This window comes from Octopus bimaculoides, chromosome 2, assembly GCF_046866305.1.
Source record: "Octopus bimaculoides isolate indiv1 chromosome 2, ASM4686630v1, whole genome shotgun sequence".
Taxonomy (NCBI): Eukaryota; Metazoa; Mollusca; class Cephalopoda; order Octopoda; family Octopodidae; genus Octopus; species Octopus bimaculoides.
The window spans coordinates 86,597,820-86,614,765 of record NC_142929.1 but is presented as its reverse complement, the minus strand read 5'-3'; the positions used below and the strand labels follow the sequence as shown (position 1 = coordinate 86,614,765).

General features: G+C 36.9%; 1 protein-coding gene across 1 annotated transcript in view; it reads left to right on the top strand.

Moving 5' to 3' along the window:
- The window catches only part of LOC106878085 (mitogen-activated protein kinase kinase kinase 4), a 206,718-nt gene that overhangs the window by 17,875 nt on the left and 171,897 nt on the right, over nucleotides 1-16,946 (top strand). Inside the window, exons 3-4 of the mRNA XM_089338617.1 lie at nucleotides 13,669-13,826; nucleotides 16,088-16,357. Of these exons, the coding sequence (XP_089194743.1) occupies nucleotides 13,669-13,826; nucleotides 16,088-16,357 (428 nt within the window). The remainder of the gene's footprint in view (nucleotides 1-13,668; nucleotides 13,827-16,087; nucleotides 16,358-16,946) is intronic.

The window sequence follows — 16,946 nt, the reverse complement described above, 5'->3', positions numbered from 1 at the left end:
CTAGAAACATGTCAACAACTACCCAGGAATTTTCCTTGGCCTTATCAAGTGAAGGAGAAAGCTATTCGGCTGTCCATGTGTGCTTGTTCCTGTGTGTGGGTGTGCTTGTGTGTATGTAGGAATGAGCTTGTTTCTTCTCTCTCTGTCTGAACACTTCCCTACTGGTGGTACCTTCCATCATACCTGTAATCCCCCTCTTCCTGGACAAACGCAACCAGTTTTAGCTGACTCCTCACCTAATCTAACATTGGAATATCCATATTCTGTTGCACCGCTTAAATTTACATTATTCGATGACCATAATGTTTATGCTTACAATGCCGCTAATACCTGCTCCTACCTCCAGTAGGGGAAACAATCTTAACACACTTGAATATTTGAATGTTGTCAGGTTGGAGGTGAGAACAGGTGAAGCATGCCTAAAAAACGAACACGACAACCTGCCTCTTCTTTTCTGGTGCTGAAGATTTTAATGGGCATGTTGGGCGGAAATCCAGTATCTTCACTGGTGTACATGAGGGCCATGGTATTGGTTCCTGGAACGATGAGGGAACTAGGCTACTGGAGTTCTGTGATGCATGTAACCTTTTAATCTACAACACTAAGTTCAGGAAGCCAGACAGCCACCTGATAACCTATCAATCAGGGGACTTTGTTAGCCAGATTGATTTCATCCTCGCCAGACAGCAGGACGCAGGGTTGCACTTAAATGCAAAGACCCTCCCAGATGAAGAATGCACCCCTCAGCGTAGACTAGTCATTAGTGACTTTTGATTCGAGACCAGGAGGATGCCAAGAAGCAAGCCAATTCAGAAGAGAAGGATTTGGAAGCTAAAGAACCCTTTACATGGTCAGATTTAGGGACATCCTCATCAAGAAATTTGATGAGAGGGAGGAGGAACTACAGTCCTCAGACATAGAAGGTAGCTGGAAATTCGTATGGAACGGCTTACTGAGTGCCACAGACCAAGTCTGCAGATGGTGCAAAGTCCCTTCCAGACCTAGAGCAATGTGGTGGTGGAATGATACGGTAGACAAAGTCACCAGAGCAAAGAAACAACCCTGGAAAGCCTGGAAGGGTGGGGGTAGTAGGGAACTGTACCAGATAGCCAAACGGGAGGCTGGGCGACAGGTATACATAATCAAGGGCGAAGCAGAAAAGAAGAAGTTTGCCAGTGCCCAGCGACGTGTGGACCAAAGAACTGAAGCATTCCGGATTGCAAGACAGTGTGTGAGGGAAAATTGTGATGTTACAGGAGAGAAATGTGTCTTCATGGATGATGGTGTACTTACTTTTACTGATTCAGAAAAGAAAGAGGCTTGGAGGAGCCATTATGAAAGACTGTTGAACGTGGAGAATGAGTGGGAGGAGTAGAGCCTGCCAAATGTTGATCCAGTAGAGGGACCAGCTATCTGAATAGACAGCACCCTGGTAGATAAAGCAATTAAGAATATGAAGCCAGGAAAAGCCCCCTGCCCATCAGGAGTCACTGCTAAGATGCTTAAAATATCTGATGGTGTTGGCTATGGCCTAGTCACCTGTATTGTAAACCAGGTAGTTCATGATGGAGTCATACCCAATAACTGGCATAGCAGCACCGTAGTCAACTGCTCCAAAGGTAAAGGTGATGCTTTAAATAGAAATAACTACAGAGGTATCAAACTGCTGGATCAGGTGATGAAGGTCATGGAGAGGGTCATAGCCCAACTAATCCAGGAGAGAATCCGCTTAGATGAGATGCAGTTCGGTTTTGTGCTAGGTAGAAGCACCACTGATGCTATATTCCTGGTAAGACAGCTGCAGGAGAAATACATAGCCAAAGATAAACCCCTATATTTGGCTTTTGTTGACTTGGGTAAAGCCTTTGATAGTGTCCCCTGATCCCTTATCTGGTGGGCGATGCAGAAACTGGGGATTGACGAATGGTTAATAAGGGCTGTACAGGCCCTATACAGAGATGCCGTCAGTAGGGTTAAGATTGGAAATGAGTATAGTGAAGAATTCCTGGTAGAAGTAGGGGTCCACCAAGGATCAGCCCTCAGCCCCCTCTTATTCATCATAATCCTCCAGGCAATAACAGGAATTCAAGACAGGTTGCCCCTGGGAAACTTCAAGTTTGGAAGCAAGGGTTGGAATCGAAGGGACTTAGAGTCAATGTTGCAAAGACCAAAGTTCTAGTAAGCAGGAAGGTGAACACATCACACACCCCTTCAAGTAGGTGGCCCTGCTCGATCTGTAGAAAAAGTGTAAGTAAAAACTCCATAAGATGTACCCAGTGTAAGCTATCTCATAAGAGATGCAGCAACATCAAAGGAAGATTAACCGGGAAGATAACTTTCACATGCAGCAGATGCACAGGGGCAATAAACACCACAGATGCTCAGAAAACAGACTCCATCACATGCCAGGAGAGAAACTACAAGTAATTGATAGCTTCCGCTACCTAGGTCTGTAGTGGGGGTGGATGCTCTGAGAGTGTTACCACTAGAATAAGAATAGCCTGGGCAAAGTTCAGAAAGCTTCTACCTCTGCTGGTGACAAAGGGCCTCTTGCTCAGAGTGAAAGGTAGATTGTATGATGCATGTGTGCTAACGACCATACTTCACGACAGTGAAACATGGGCTGTGACTGCTGAAGACATGCGCAAGCTCGAAAGAAATGAAGCTAGCATGATCCGCTAGATATGTAATGTCAGTGTGCACACATGACAGAGTGTACGTGCCCTGAGAGAAATGTTAGACATAAGAAGCATTGGATGTGGCGTGCAAGAGAGACGTTTGTGTTGGTATGGTCATGAACTGAGGATGGCCGAGGAGAGCTGTGTGAAGAAGTGCCACTCCCAAACAGTAGAAGGAATCCGAGGTAGAGGGAGACCCAGGAAGACATGGGATGAGGTGGTGAAGCATGACCTTCGAATGTTGGACCTCACAGAGGCAATGACAAAAGGCCGAGACCTCTGGAGGTATGCTGTGACTGAGAAGACCTGGCAAATAAAGTGAGTCCACAGCTGTTACCTACACCAGTGTTGCATAACCAGCCCACTTAAAAGTACCTTGGATCATAGGGTAACAAGCTGTGCTTGAGGAGACCTATTGAGTCATGTACATCAACATCAACAATATCAAAATCAAATCAAATGGAAATTCTAGTTGTGAGTCCTGTGCTGGTAGCAAGTAAAAAGCACCATCCGAAGGTGGCTGATGCCAGTGCCGCTTCCGTGCTGGTGGCATGTAAAAAGCATCATCCGATCGTGGTCGATACCAGCTCCTCTGGTCCCTGTGCCAGTGGCACGTAAAAAGCACCTACTACACTCTCGGAGTGGTTGGCATTAGGAAGGGCATCCAGCTGTAGAAACACTTCCAGATCAAATTGGGGCCTGGTGCAGCCCCCTGGCTTCTCAGACCCCAGTCAAACCGTCCAGCCCAAGCCAGCATGGAAAACGAACATTAAACGATGATGATGATGTTGATGATGATATATATGTGCATGCATAGATAGCTGCATGTGTGTGTTTGTATATATACATACATTTGTGGCTATATAAAGATATACACAGTACTACGTATTTGGGTTAAACTTTACACCCAGCATGTATTGATATGGTTATAAACTGTAACAATAGTGAGAATATTACTAAGAAGTATGTATGTATATGTGTGTGTGTGTGTGTATATATATATATATATATATATATATATACACATACATACATACATACATACATATAAATTTCTCATTACACTTCACGATGGTCATTTTTTTCTTGTTTTTGCCAAATAAACATATGCACTATATATTTGTCCTTCACTCATTTATTATTGTTCTTATTTTATCTGATGTCCATTGTCTGGAAATCGTTCATCACACATCTGTGACCTCTTCAGCACCCTTTTCCATCCACGTGTGTCCTCCTACTCTGCCTAGTCCATTCCAGACAATATCTGTTTCAACACAGTTTCACATCAGAAATCTTGCAACATAAATTCATAAATGTATATATATATATAGGTTATGAAAGGTAATGGTGTCAAGAAGACCATGTCAGGTAATGCTGAGTAAGTGCTATGGACAGACTATAGTTAAGCTCCAGGTTCGGTGATTATGCGAATGAGGACTTTAAAAAAAACCTCGATTCAGTAACACCGTTTACAAGCTCTATGCTTGGAATGACCAATTTTAAATACTATTGGAACTTACACACAAAGTACAGGAAACTTATATGTATACTATTCTGCTTAAATAATGGAACTGCAGATACAATATCCCTGCATATCTCATGTCTGTTTTCATTCCTCCGCTTCACTCTCTGTTTCTTATCTTCTCTAGAATAACTATTGCTTAACCATTTTCACACACCGTCTCCAATGAAGGGATATATAAAATATCCTGGAAACAGCTGTAAGACCTTCTCTTTATAAATGTTCTGAAATCTTTCACAGCCTTAGATTTTTATCTCATTCTGTTAACTTTATATATATATATATATATAAAACAATATCTTGTAGGTTGGGGATGGAAGAATATGTATATGAGGTAGGTAATGATACCTACTAATGTTTTTTCTATTTATTCCAAAAACAGATATAAACCTAAATGGTAATAGATTAACTTAAAGCAGAGGCTAATTGGGGTGTAGAATGGAGCTAGTTGTTTTGTGGTGAAAGACTGAATAATTTAGATCCTTCACAGAAACAAATTAACAGTTAATAAGTAATGAAAGTATCAGTTTTCGTCACATTATCACTTTATTATCTCTTAAAAGTTTTATCATTTTATTATCTCTTTATTCTTCATTCTGTTTTGCACTTTCGTCCTCATAATCTGACCATGAAGATAGAATTGTAATTTAGTCAACCTGGTCCTTTTTTTTTTCCATTTCATTATTTTTGTATTTTGATTATAATTGTATTTTGTCACTATATCTATGAGCTTAGTTTTGTTGGTAAACTGCTGAATATGACATCACTATGGGTAGGCATTCTCTAATGAAGAACTTATTTCAACAATCACCTGAGAAGGTGAATTTTACATCTTGGATGCATGATAATAATTATACAACATCTCACCAATGTACTCTGGCTGTAAATATGTCTCAAAATAATTGTTCTGATTTTAAATAAAGGATGTCATTCATTCAATTCTCTAACATTTATCTACGTATGTACATACATACATATATAAAAATATTTAACCAGAACCAGACAGCAGTATATAGAGACATGAGAGGAGAAGCAGTGAACATCACAGAAGTTACTTCACAAGAAGACACAGGCTCTTGGAGGAAAATCTGGAGTGGAGAGTAGTAGTTTAACCAGCTCAGTTGCTGGAAGAAATTCAAAGTTATTGTCCCTGCATTACACCTGAGACATACAGCATTGATGGTGCTACCCTTATGACTGTAATCCAGAAACTTCAGGATGGAAAAGCACCTGGAAGAGACTTGATTGTTGGATACTGGTACAAGAAGCTAACCTTCTACTGATATCTTATAAACTGTACCAGTAAGTTCTCAATGGGAACATTAGCATACCATACTGTTTAGCTCTGGCAAAAGCAAAACTGATCCCCAAATGCAGAGCCATCCACTTGGCAAAAAATTACTGGCCTGCCAGAACTTAATGTATAAAATATATACAGCATGTTTAAACCTCTTCCTGCAAGATCATTGGGAAAGTAATAACATCATCACAGCAGAAAAGCAGCTGAGAAGAAGGGAGCCTGAGGATGTGCTGAGCAACTGTTAATAAGCAAAACTGTTATGTCAGAGGTGCGGGAGCATAGGATGAACCTCATTTCAATGTGGCTGGACTACAAGAAAGCCTTTGACCGTGTCCTCCACTCATGGAGCCTAGAAGCCTTCAACTTGCTAAAGTTCCAGCGAGCATAGTCAAAACCATAGTTGACCTGACTTCATTGTGGGCCACCATCTTGAAATTAAATACAAGGAGTGGTTGTATTCCAAGAGGACAGCCTCTGTGATGTTTATAATTTCTGTAAACTCTTTGTCATTCATGTTAAGGAAGTCTGAAAGATATCTCACTGGTTCACAAGGAAACAGAAATACCAAAATTACGCCTTGTGGATGAATTGAACTATATGCAAAAAATATGCATGAAATGAAAAAGAGCCTTGACCTGGTTACAAGTTCTCAAAGGATATAGGGCTGGAGTTTGGTCAGGATAAATGTTGCTATAATGGTTGTGAAAAGAGGGAAAACTGTAAACCAGACTAGCAACACTTCCATCAATGACTTAACTGTTTCCCCTATATCTGATGAGGGATATTACTGGTATCTTGGGGTAGATGAAAACATATCTTACAATGGCATCTGTAATAAGACACGTGTCACTAAAGACTATTACAGTTGAACAAAGAAAATTTGTACCTCGGAACTCTCTGCATTTAATAAAACAGTGGCCTACAATTGTGTTTGCAGTGCCAGTACTCATACCAACATTTGGGCTGCTTGATTGGATGCTTGATGAGATCTGAGCCATTGATGTGAAAACCCAGAAGATACTAACCAACACACATAATTTCCACATCAACAGTGGTGTAGACTGACTCTACCTAAAATGAATACAAGGCAATAGAAATTTAACACCAATCTAGACTGCCTTTGCATGTCATATCACATCCCTTTGCAACATCTTTAACTGCCAATTGTTGAAATGTGTTCCTTGACCAAGTTTGCATACATGAGCCTGATAACATCATGAGACTTGGAAAGCAGCTCCTTGACTAGCATTCCTTGTCTGTTGACTTTGAATATATGCTTAAAGAAGTCACATAACCCTATCGCAACATATCAGATGAAAGGATGAGCTTATATCAGCAGAAGACCATGCATGCAGGAATAGGGATATGAACCAAATACCTGATGCACAAAATGGACAGGGATGCAGAAAAAGCAGCAAAATGTGACAAGTGATGCAGAATTTGTGGAGTTAACACTGAAGATATCACCCACATCACAAGCAGTTGTCTGAAAATATCATCACGGTATTATCTACCAATGAGACATGATGTTGTAGCTAGGACACTGTATAATGAGGTCCATCAGAAGGATAACCCCAAGGACAAAGAAATAGGAATTCACATTATGGTAGAAGCTGTAACCACTCATAATAAAAAGGAGTAATGGTAGCATGTCCCAGTGAAAAACTCAATAAAATGTAAACCCAATAGACCTGATATAGTGATTTAGCATAGAGAAGAGAAACTGTGTACAGTTGTGGAAATCAACTGCCCAGTGGATATTAACATAAAGCTGAAGATCAGTGAAAAAGAGAATTGCTCTACCCAGATTATAAGTTCAGATTTATGCCTGTGATTATTGGAACACTGGTATATGTAACATGCTGCCTAAATACCAATCTTGAGAAATTCGGCTTCTCAAAACCAGAAAGGAGAAAGCTAATTCAAAGACTACAGATCCAATCAATCACTGGAACTGTAAAAATCTGTAAAACTTTCCAGAAGTTTATCATTTAAGTATTTAAGAGCATGTCTAAATATGCAACTATATGCATGAGAATACATACATAAAATAAAACATACAAATCTGCACATATAAATACATGCATACAAAAATACCCTGTTGATGTTGTTGAAATTCCAATGAAGGAGCTTTGGATCTAGATTAGAAACTCGCTCTTTCTCTATTGGCAAGAAATCTTGAAATAAAACTGAATAATCATACACACACATACACACACAAATATATATATGTACATATATATTCATATATAAAGATGCACATACACACAATAGAACTATCATTATATGCATCATACATAATAAAACACAGTGTGTGTCTCACCGGTCATATTAATGATAATTCTTGTCATCCCTAAAAGATAAACTTTCTGTAGGAGCTCTACAGAGCATTCTATTCCAGTCTCCTTCAGCCATTTGTCTATATCTTTGCTTACTGTTCCCAGGGTACCAATTATTATAGGCACAAACCTTTACAGTTTTCATACTCCAAATTCTTCCTATTTCAAATTGTAAGGGATTGTATTTTTTTTTTTTTGTTTTTCGTCGTCTTTTTTTTTATGATCCTGGAACCAAATGGGCATAATGGGCCAATTAGTAAACAACTTCACTTTTCCTTGTCTATATTTCTTATGCCCAGTCTATTATTTTCTAACTTCTTGTCCATTTGGATTGGAAAGTCCTACAAAATCTTACATTTATCCAACTCCAGTACTCTTTTGACTTGATGATTGTACCATGTGTTTCCAGCTTCAACTCCCCATTTCTGGCTAAGTTTCCAGTGTAAAACTTTTACAACTTGGCCGTGCCTCCATTTCTTATATTCTTCCTGTGCCAACTTGAGGTATTCTGTTACAATGCATGCCACTGTCTTGTTCCAAGTTCCACAGACTCTACATTTTTCTGGCACATTCTCTCCATTTATATTTTATCTCAAGTTGTTTGTTTTTATCACTTGATCTTAGGTTGCTACAATTAGGCTCTCTTGTTTCTTTTATTAATTGCCCTTTTTTAAATCAAGTTCAGGATCTTGTTCCATGTACATCCTCAGTGGCTTTCCAATATTGGCTATGTAAAGGTTTCTCTTCGATCTGTCTGACATGCTCTCTTTGAATTTCATTCTTGTCCTTTTCTCCCATTACACTCTTGATCACCTGTTCTTTATCCACTGCCTTTAGTAGTTTTTCTATGCTGTTCTGTAAATACTCTGCTAGGCTTTGTTGTTGTTGTTGCTGCTGTTGTTGTTGGAACTCCTAGAGTCTTGCATGCATAACACACTTGTTAATAGCAGCTTACAGTACCATGCTATCTGTTCTTTTCAATTATCTAATAATAACTATTAATTATGATTATTATTATTTATTTACTTCTCTTGATTTATTTCTGTCATGTCTCAGCTCCATCCTACAGCTTAGAGAGGCAGCACTTTTCTCAGCATATGAGTTGTTCCAAGTATTGCTGCCAACTGAATACTTCCTATGAAGTTATGTATTTGTAGCTTTTGATGTTAGAATATTGCTCTCTTTGAGATGGTCTCAAGCACACTGATTACAATAGGTACCACACTCACTTTAGAAGTTCTATGAATTTTTTTAACTTCCAATCCCAGATCTTGGTACTTCCTGACTTTCCCATCATCTTTCTTCTTCACAATATTCTGGTCTGCAAGTATAGCTACATTGATGAAGTTTCACCTGATCATTTTCTGATTCTAGCAAAGGTTGGTGCTCATACCACTTGATGAAACATTCTAGCTCATACTTTTATAACTTCCAGTGTATTCACACTGCCACTTTGTTATGGCATTTTTTGTACTCCTTTTGTTTGTTCCGGTTTTGAGCATCCACTAATTATATGCCTGTCTCAAAGGTGATACTGCTGTCTTATCAATGCTGCACTTGATTGAATTGGTTCATAAAGTTGCTTCTTGGGTGCAAGAATCAGTCCTTCTGTCTCTTTTGAAAAAAACCATGTCTTAACCATTTCTGGGATTATTCATCAGCTTCATTTTATGTTTGTTGGAAAACTCTCTGTGTAAGAGTTTCTCTTTCCAATGAATAATCTTTTTTCTATTAGTCCTCATTTTGTACTCCTTTAGGGTCTCATCATTGTCACTGATCACCCCACTCAGTGCAGCCTGCAAAATTCTTTCAGATAGGCGTGCAAGGACTTGATCTCCTTCACAATACTATCCTCTATTTCAACCAGTCCTCTTCCACCTTCCTTTTTAGGTAAGTAAGCCTTGCTACATTACTTCTAGTATGCATAGCCATTACCTTCTTAGTTTTCTATCCATGTTGACAAGTTCTTCCTTTGTCCATTCCACAACTCCTATGTAGTGACATATTACACCTACAGCCCTCACATTGACACCTCTAATCAGGTTCATCCATTTAGATTAGATCTACATAGTTTTACTCTTCTAGTCTGTTCAGAAGAAATTTCTTCCTTCATCTTGATGTTCATCATCTGGCCTAATACCAAGATACCTGTAACCTTTTCCATTCACTTCTCTTTATCCACTCATCATCTGGAAGCTGTATTCCACTGCTGTCTACTTTTGACCCTTTCCCCAGTTCAATAACTGCAATTTTCTTACATAAAATGCCATTTGGGTGTCTTGACAGAAAATTTGTACAGACTGAATGAGGGAATCCAATTGACTTTTGTAAAGTTTCAAATCATTTGTGATTGATTGGTCTCAGTTTTTAACTTGCTCCAATCTTTCTCAGTATCATGGAGAGTGGTAACATACTAACAATAAATAGTAAGGGTGACACAGAGTCTCCTCGAAAGATTCACCTCTAGATGCTGACTTGTCCAATTTCACTTCCAGCTGCAGTCAGAACAGTCTTCCAGTTTCTCATACTGTTTTTGAATAAATAAGTCATATTAAATCATATTGTTAGCTGTTATATAAAACTATTATTTTGAAGTTGTGTTTCAGTTGTGTTTTATGAACTATCATCTAAACCAGGGCTAAATGAAAACAGTTGTTTCTTCTTCCTCATCAACATTAGTAAGTTAGTTCTATGTTAGTTTTATTCTAGATTTTTTTCTCTCATTAATTTCTATTTTTGATTTTTTTCTCTCTTTCTCTTCAATTTTGGAAACGTGTACATTTCTATTGTTCTCTCTCTCTCTCTCTCTCTCTCTCTCTCACACACACACACACATACACACTTTCTCATCATCATTATTATTTGCATTACTGTTGTTGTTGTAACTACACTTATTACTATTAGTAATATATTATGGTCATTTTTTAATCTCCTTCTACTGCTCTATTTTGTAGTTGAATTATCCTGATTTTTGTAGATATTTGTTATATGTTCAGTACATTCTTGAAAACCACTTTATCTAAGTGCCTCATTATAATAATCAGCATCATTATGGAATACCTGCTTATTTGCAGAAAGTGTAGAAATCCTAGTTGAAATATTCTTACTAATCCATTAAGTGTATATTTGAGGTGGTTAGAAAATTTGTGGATATAGTACATTTTTTATTCAGCTTACGGTAAGATAGTAAAGCCTGATGTGATGATCCAATAAAATATCCAAGAAATTAACCTTTTTAATGTTTCTTCCGAATATTGTCATCTATGCATTGGGTAACAGATTAGATACATGGCTGGAGTAATATCCCAGCCAAACCAAAGGTGTTGTAGTGGTAGAATAACACACTGATCTGGCAGCAAAGGGTAAGTAACAAGCTTGGAAAACCTGAAGGGAAGTTGATAATAGAGAGCACTACTAAATGGCTAGGAGAATGGCTAGACAGGCATGAATAATTTAGGTGTTCAGAACAGTGTGTTAGCGGCAACCAAGATGTCATTAGTGAGAAGTTTATTTAGAATGATGAAGACATATTCACCATCAATATGGAAGATAAGAAATGACCTGGAGGTTTTGTTATGTGACAAGACTGTTGAACATGTAGAATGTTTAGTATAGAGAGGAGCTACCTCATGCAAACCCAACAAGGAGCCAACAATTCAAGTTAATCACAGAGTGATGGATAATGTTATTGAGGATATGAAGGAAGCGAAAACTTCAGGTTCATTAGGGATAATTGCAGAGATGCTCAAAATATCTGGTTAGGTGAGATGCATGATTACTGCCTGGATAGTTAATCAGGAAAGTGTTACACCCAGTAATTTCTGAAGCAGTATCATTGTAAACTGCTACAAAGGAGTTGCCTATGAGAGAGGAAATTATAGAGGAATCACACTACTAGATTAGGTTATGAAGATAATAGAGAGAGTGGTAGCACAATTAAGTTGTGACAGTCAACCTAGTTGAGATGCAGTTTGACTTTGCCCCATAAGAAACACCATGGAGGCAATCTTGCTTGTGAGACAAATGAAAGAGAAATACTTGGCTAAAAATAAACTCTAAATTGATCATGAGAAAGCATATGACATGCTCAGTTCCATGCTCAGTATTTGGCAGTCTTTGAAGAAACTAAGTGTAGACAAATGACTTGTGTGTGAGGCTGTACAAAATATGCACAAAGATGCAGGAAGTGAGAGTCAATAACGATTTCAGTGATGAATTTACTGGGAAGGTAGGAATCCATTAAGTCTCAATCCTCAGTTCTCTTCTGTTCATCATAGTGCTAAAGGCCATTACAACTGAGTTTATGACTGGCTGACCATGGGAGCAACTGTATGTTGATGATCTAATTCTCATAGCTGAACCTTTAGTGAAATTAGAGAAGAAATTTGAGGCATGGGCTGCTAAACCTGAAATCAAGAGATCTTAGGGTGAACTTAGCAGAGATGAAGGTTTTAATATGTAGGAAATAAGATAGGACTGGTTTCGTCATGAAATGGCATTACTCTATATGCAGAAAAAGAGTATAAGCTCCATATGTTGTATCAAATGTAGGATATGGACACTTAAGAGGTATAGTAGAACCACAAGTGAAGAAAACAACTTTTGAAGGTGACAGATGTACAGAAGCATGGTGTACTATGAGCACACCGGAAATATATTTCCTTAAATACCCAGGTAACTGACTAGAAGCTGTTAATAGCTTTTGTTACCTCAGAGATGTATTATGCAGGGTAGCTGATTGCACTGAAAGTTTGGTAGTCAGGATTAAAACAGGTTGGAAAAAGTTCAGGGAGCTACTACCACTACTGCCAATATAGATCTTTTCTTTCATAGTGAAAGGCTTTTGTTAAAAACTACAATGTTACATGTTAATGAGACATGGGCTTTGAATGTAGAGAATTTGACAGAAAAAAAATGAAGCCAGCATGCTCTTTTGGATGTACAGTGTATGTATGCATGAATTAAAAAAGTGTGAATGTGTTAAGAGAAAAATTAGTCATAAGAGAAATCAGATGTTAGGTGCAAGAAAGAAAACTGCACTGGTATGAACATGTGATGCATATGGATGAGGACAGCTGTGTTAAGAAGTGCCAGTCACTTAAATGTAGATGGAATTTGTAGCAGTGAGAAGCCCAAGAAAACGATGGATAAAGTAGTAAAGGCTGATTTGAAGACCTTTAACCTCACAAAGGAGATGACTGGTGATATGTGATATTTGAGAGAATTCACATGTCTCCACAGAGGAGATGACTGGTGATATGTGATATTTTTAGAGGATTCACACATCTCTGCAAAACTGAGATTCTGAAAGCCCATTGCATATATATGCACAAATGAGCCCCTTGCTCAATTTCCTCATCAAGCCATCTCCACCACCCATCATCTTTCTGTCACTGACCTCTCTTCATGTGTCTAACAGCATTCTGCTGAAATAAGTAAATGTGGGCAGAACTACATATTTCACCAGTTTTTCACTGATTCCACTTATCTTTTTCACTTCTCAGAACCATTTCTTTTCATATCCATTCTTCTCTTTCAAGACAGTTCCTTTTAATTTACACTTTATATTGATAAATCTTCTGTGCCACTAAATCATCTCACCTTCCCCACCACCATGCATCTCTTGCTCTCCCCATGCACTATGTCTGCTTTTCTCCACATCATACCTCTTTCCTTCAACATTTCTCCTGTCTACTGTATTATTATTTACTATTCTGCTACTCTTCAGAAAAAGAATATGTGCAAGATAAAATTTTAGAGCAAGTTTGTAAATAATTTCTTTATTAGTATCTGACCAATCTTTGTTTGCTTTCAATCTTACTTCAATAGGTTTATTTCAACTACCTACAAAATTGGATGAATAATCTGCAAAATTTACCTGATGCATCTCAGAGTTTGAAGAATACTTTAGAAGAAGAATGGGCATTTACAAAGTCAATCTGCCCTTTTGTCATTGGTGGAGAAGCAGAAGCAGGAAAACGTTTTAGGTAAAAACAACTGTATTGAATGTTTTTGTTTAACCCTTTAAAGTTCAGACTGGCTGAAGATAATTTCCCATTATTAGTTTGAACCGGCCAGATCTGGCTGTATCTGATTCCTCTAAGAAATCGCTAAGAAAATAAACAAATCACATTATTGAATTCTCGTAGCTTTGAGATAATGTGAGATAAAGCCTTTCCTGCCTTTATTCAAGTAAAAATACCATGAAAGTTTTGAAACTTCTTGGTATTTTCAATGTTTGAAGAGAAGTGTATATCTTAGTTCTTAACAATATGGCATCAGCAAGTAGCGATTACAACTTCAAAGGTTTTACTTTTGATGATGTACAAAATATAAATGAAAACAACAGTGATTTGTCTAAAGATGAATCTGATATTGATATTTATGAATCTTCATTGGATGTGGAAGATTTTGATAATGAAAGTGATAAAAATTAAAGTGATGAAAATGACATTGCAAGCATTACAGCAACATGGTTGAAGATTACTACATCAACCACAATTCCTGATTTCACAGAAAAGACTACTTCCTGATGCTCAGCCATTTGACCTTTTTTTTTATTATTTTTACTGAAAAGTTTTTCTGAAACTGTTGTGGGAGAAACAAATATACTCAACACATGATTTCTATTCATGGAAGACCCGATTCTCTATGGCAGCCAACTGATACTGCAGAAATGTGAGCTTTTTCACTGTAAACATTATGCTTGGTTTCAAGCAGCTTCCTCAACTGTGGAACTACTGGAGTCTTGATGTAATGTATGGTGATCCATATATCTCCAGTATTATGTCTAACTATAGTGACTTAATATATTGTTTATGTAAAAAGCCACAAGGTACCTCCACCACCAAAGGACTATGAATATTTAAAATTTCAGGTTGACATTGAATCTCAGCTACATGAGGGCTTTTCTTCCGAAAGCACAGAACTGGGAGAAAAGCAAAATTAACTGAGGTGGATGTCAACAGAGGAAATATTAACCTCTATAAAGTGGAAAAAATAAATGGAAGGAAAAAAGTTTGCAGACTGTGTTCACTGCAAAAAAGAAAAACTGCAAAAGGATATCAAGTCACGACCTCATGTATGTGTTTGTTTTGCAAAGTACCTTGTGTAAAGGGTGCTTTGGATAGTTTCACGATAGAAATATGACATAACTAAATTTTGTTGTTTGATATTAATACTATCATATATTCCTTTCATTTTATTACAAATAATATGTGAAAGTGGGAAATACATATTAATTTTCAGTATGTTACACACCTGTATTCACCTTTGTCTCACCTGTTAATGAGTTTTTTTTTATTAGATGCATTCTGTTATGTAAATGTATTCATTAAATTGTATAAGAATACATAGCCAATGGTATATTGTCTGGTAAAAGAGTTTTGTACTTTATTTTCAATGAAAATGTTTGAATGAAATATAGAGAAAGAATGAAATCTTGTACCAATCATACCTGTATTTTAATTAATTCAAATAAATGTACTTCATCTTGAAAAGTGGCAAAATTGTTGGCGGTTGAGATCTGGGATAATTTTAATAAAAAATTAAACAGGTAAGATGCATTAAGAATTTCATTTTTAGTGTTTATCCATAATGTTGTTGCTTTTACACCTGTTAATTAAATTTACTTGCCCATAAAAATCAAATTTAATCAGAAAGATCAGCTAAAATTACATAACTATAAACCACTGGTATATAAGCACCCACTGACAAAATTTCAAATCGGTATGTAAAAAATTAACAAAGTTACAAGCAAATATTGTGGACACTCTCTTGAACCTGAATAATTCAAAGTAATGTGAACAAATAAACATTACATTTGACAGATTAATCTGAATGCAAAAGGGTTAAACAGGTGAGAAATAAGCTGATTATATCTTTAGAATGGTAAAATCAGTTTGGAAGGTGTTTTGTGTAAGTATAAATCTTTTTATGAACAGCATATAAAATATGAAACAGAAGTAAAACATATAACTTATCTCTATTAAAAAAATAATTCATTATCTCAGAAGGAATCTGTAGCAGAATGTTCATAGTCATAGGGGTTTTGGGGGCATTGGTGAAGGTAGCACAGTTTAATGTTCAGTTTGAACTATTAAATGTTTGGTTGAGGAAAAATATGCATGTAGGAGGCAATTCTATAGTTAAATGTCTTTTTCTTGTTGCTCTCTAGATTGTCTGTTTATATTAAATCCATTTCATTCTCAAATAAGTGCATTTGGAAATATATATGCTTTACTTGCAGTGCTCTTGCTAGTGGCCTACTTAGCTCCATAGCTGACTTCTTGGAGAATGGAGTTGATGAGTTTTACACTAAAGGTAATGAGAGTGAGGAAGAGACTGCTTGCAAAGAGAATGGTCATAACAGAGAAGGGGAAAGAGATATGAAAGAAGTCAAAACTACAAGTAGTCATGCAATAAATAATGCTAAATTGGAGACAAACCCTGACGATACTGCTCTTGATAAATCTGCTGATGATGAGGCCTACCACAAGGACAAAGTATTAAAATTAAGGTAAATGAATGTTTGATTTTAAAATTTCTTCCCCTAAAATTTAAATATGTTTCTAATGTGATTTTAATTTTTTTATTTGAATTTTGTTTCTTTCTTTGTAAAGAATTTTGCATATGTATTTTGAATTTTAAGCATTCCCTTTCATTTTTATTTCTATATTTATGGGCTCTACATGATTACTTGGGAGGCTCTACATGATTATTTGACCTGCTAAAAATAGCAATGGAGTTTTCCTCAAGCATATTCTGTTGTCTTGGGAAAGGACACTACATACTCTTAAACAGATAGTGTAATTATGACTGGAATATCTTTGATCACACATCTACCTACTCATGATTAACCAAGGACTAAACAAAGATAAAAATGATTATATTTATGTGAAGAGAATTTATGATTATTTGGTGAATTTAGAAAAAAATATTTAATACTAGTTGCTTTTATGATAGAATATTTATTAGTATGGATATGCTATGTAAATGTCAGATACATGTTAATGGAGGTATTTGAGTTGATTGTAGAAAGTAACCAAGATCAAAGTAAATGATTTGAGAAAAAAAAATTGTGAAATCAGACTTGACAAGCTTGTGTC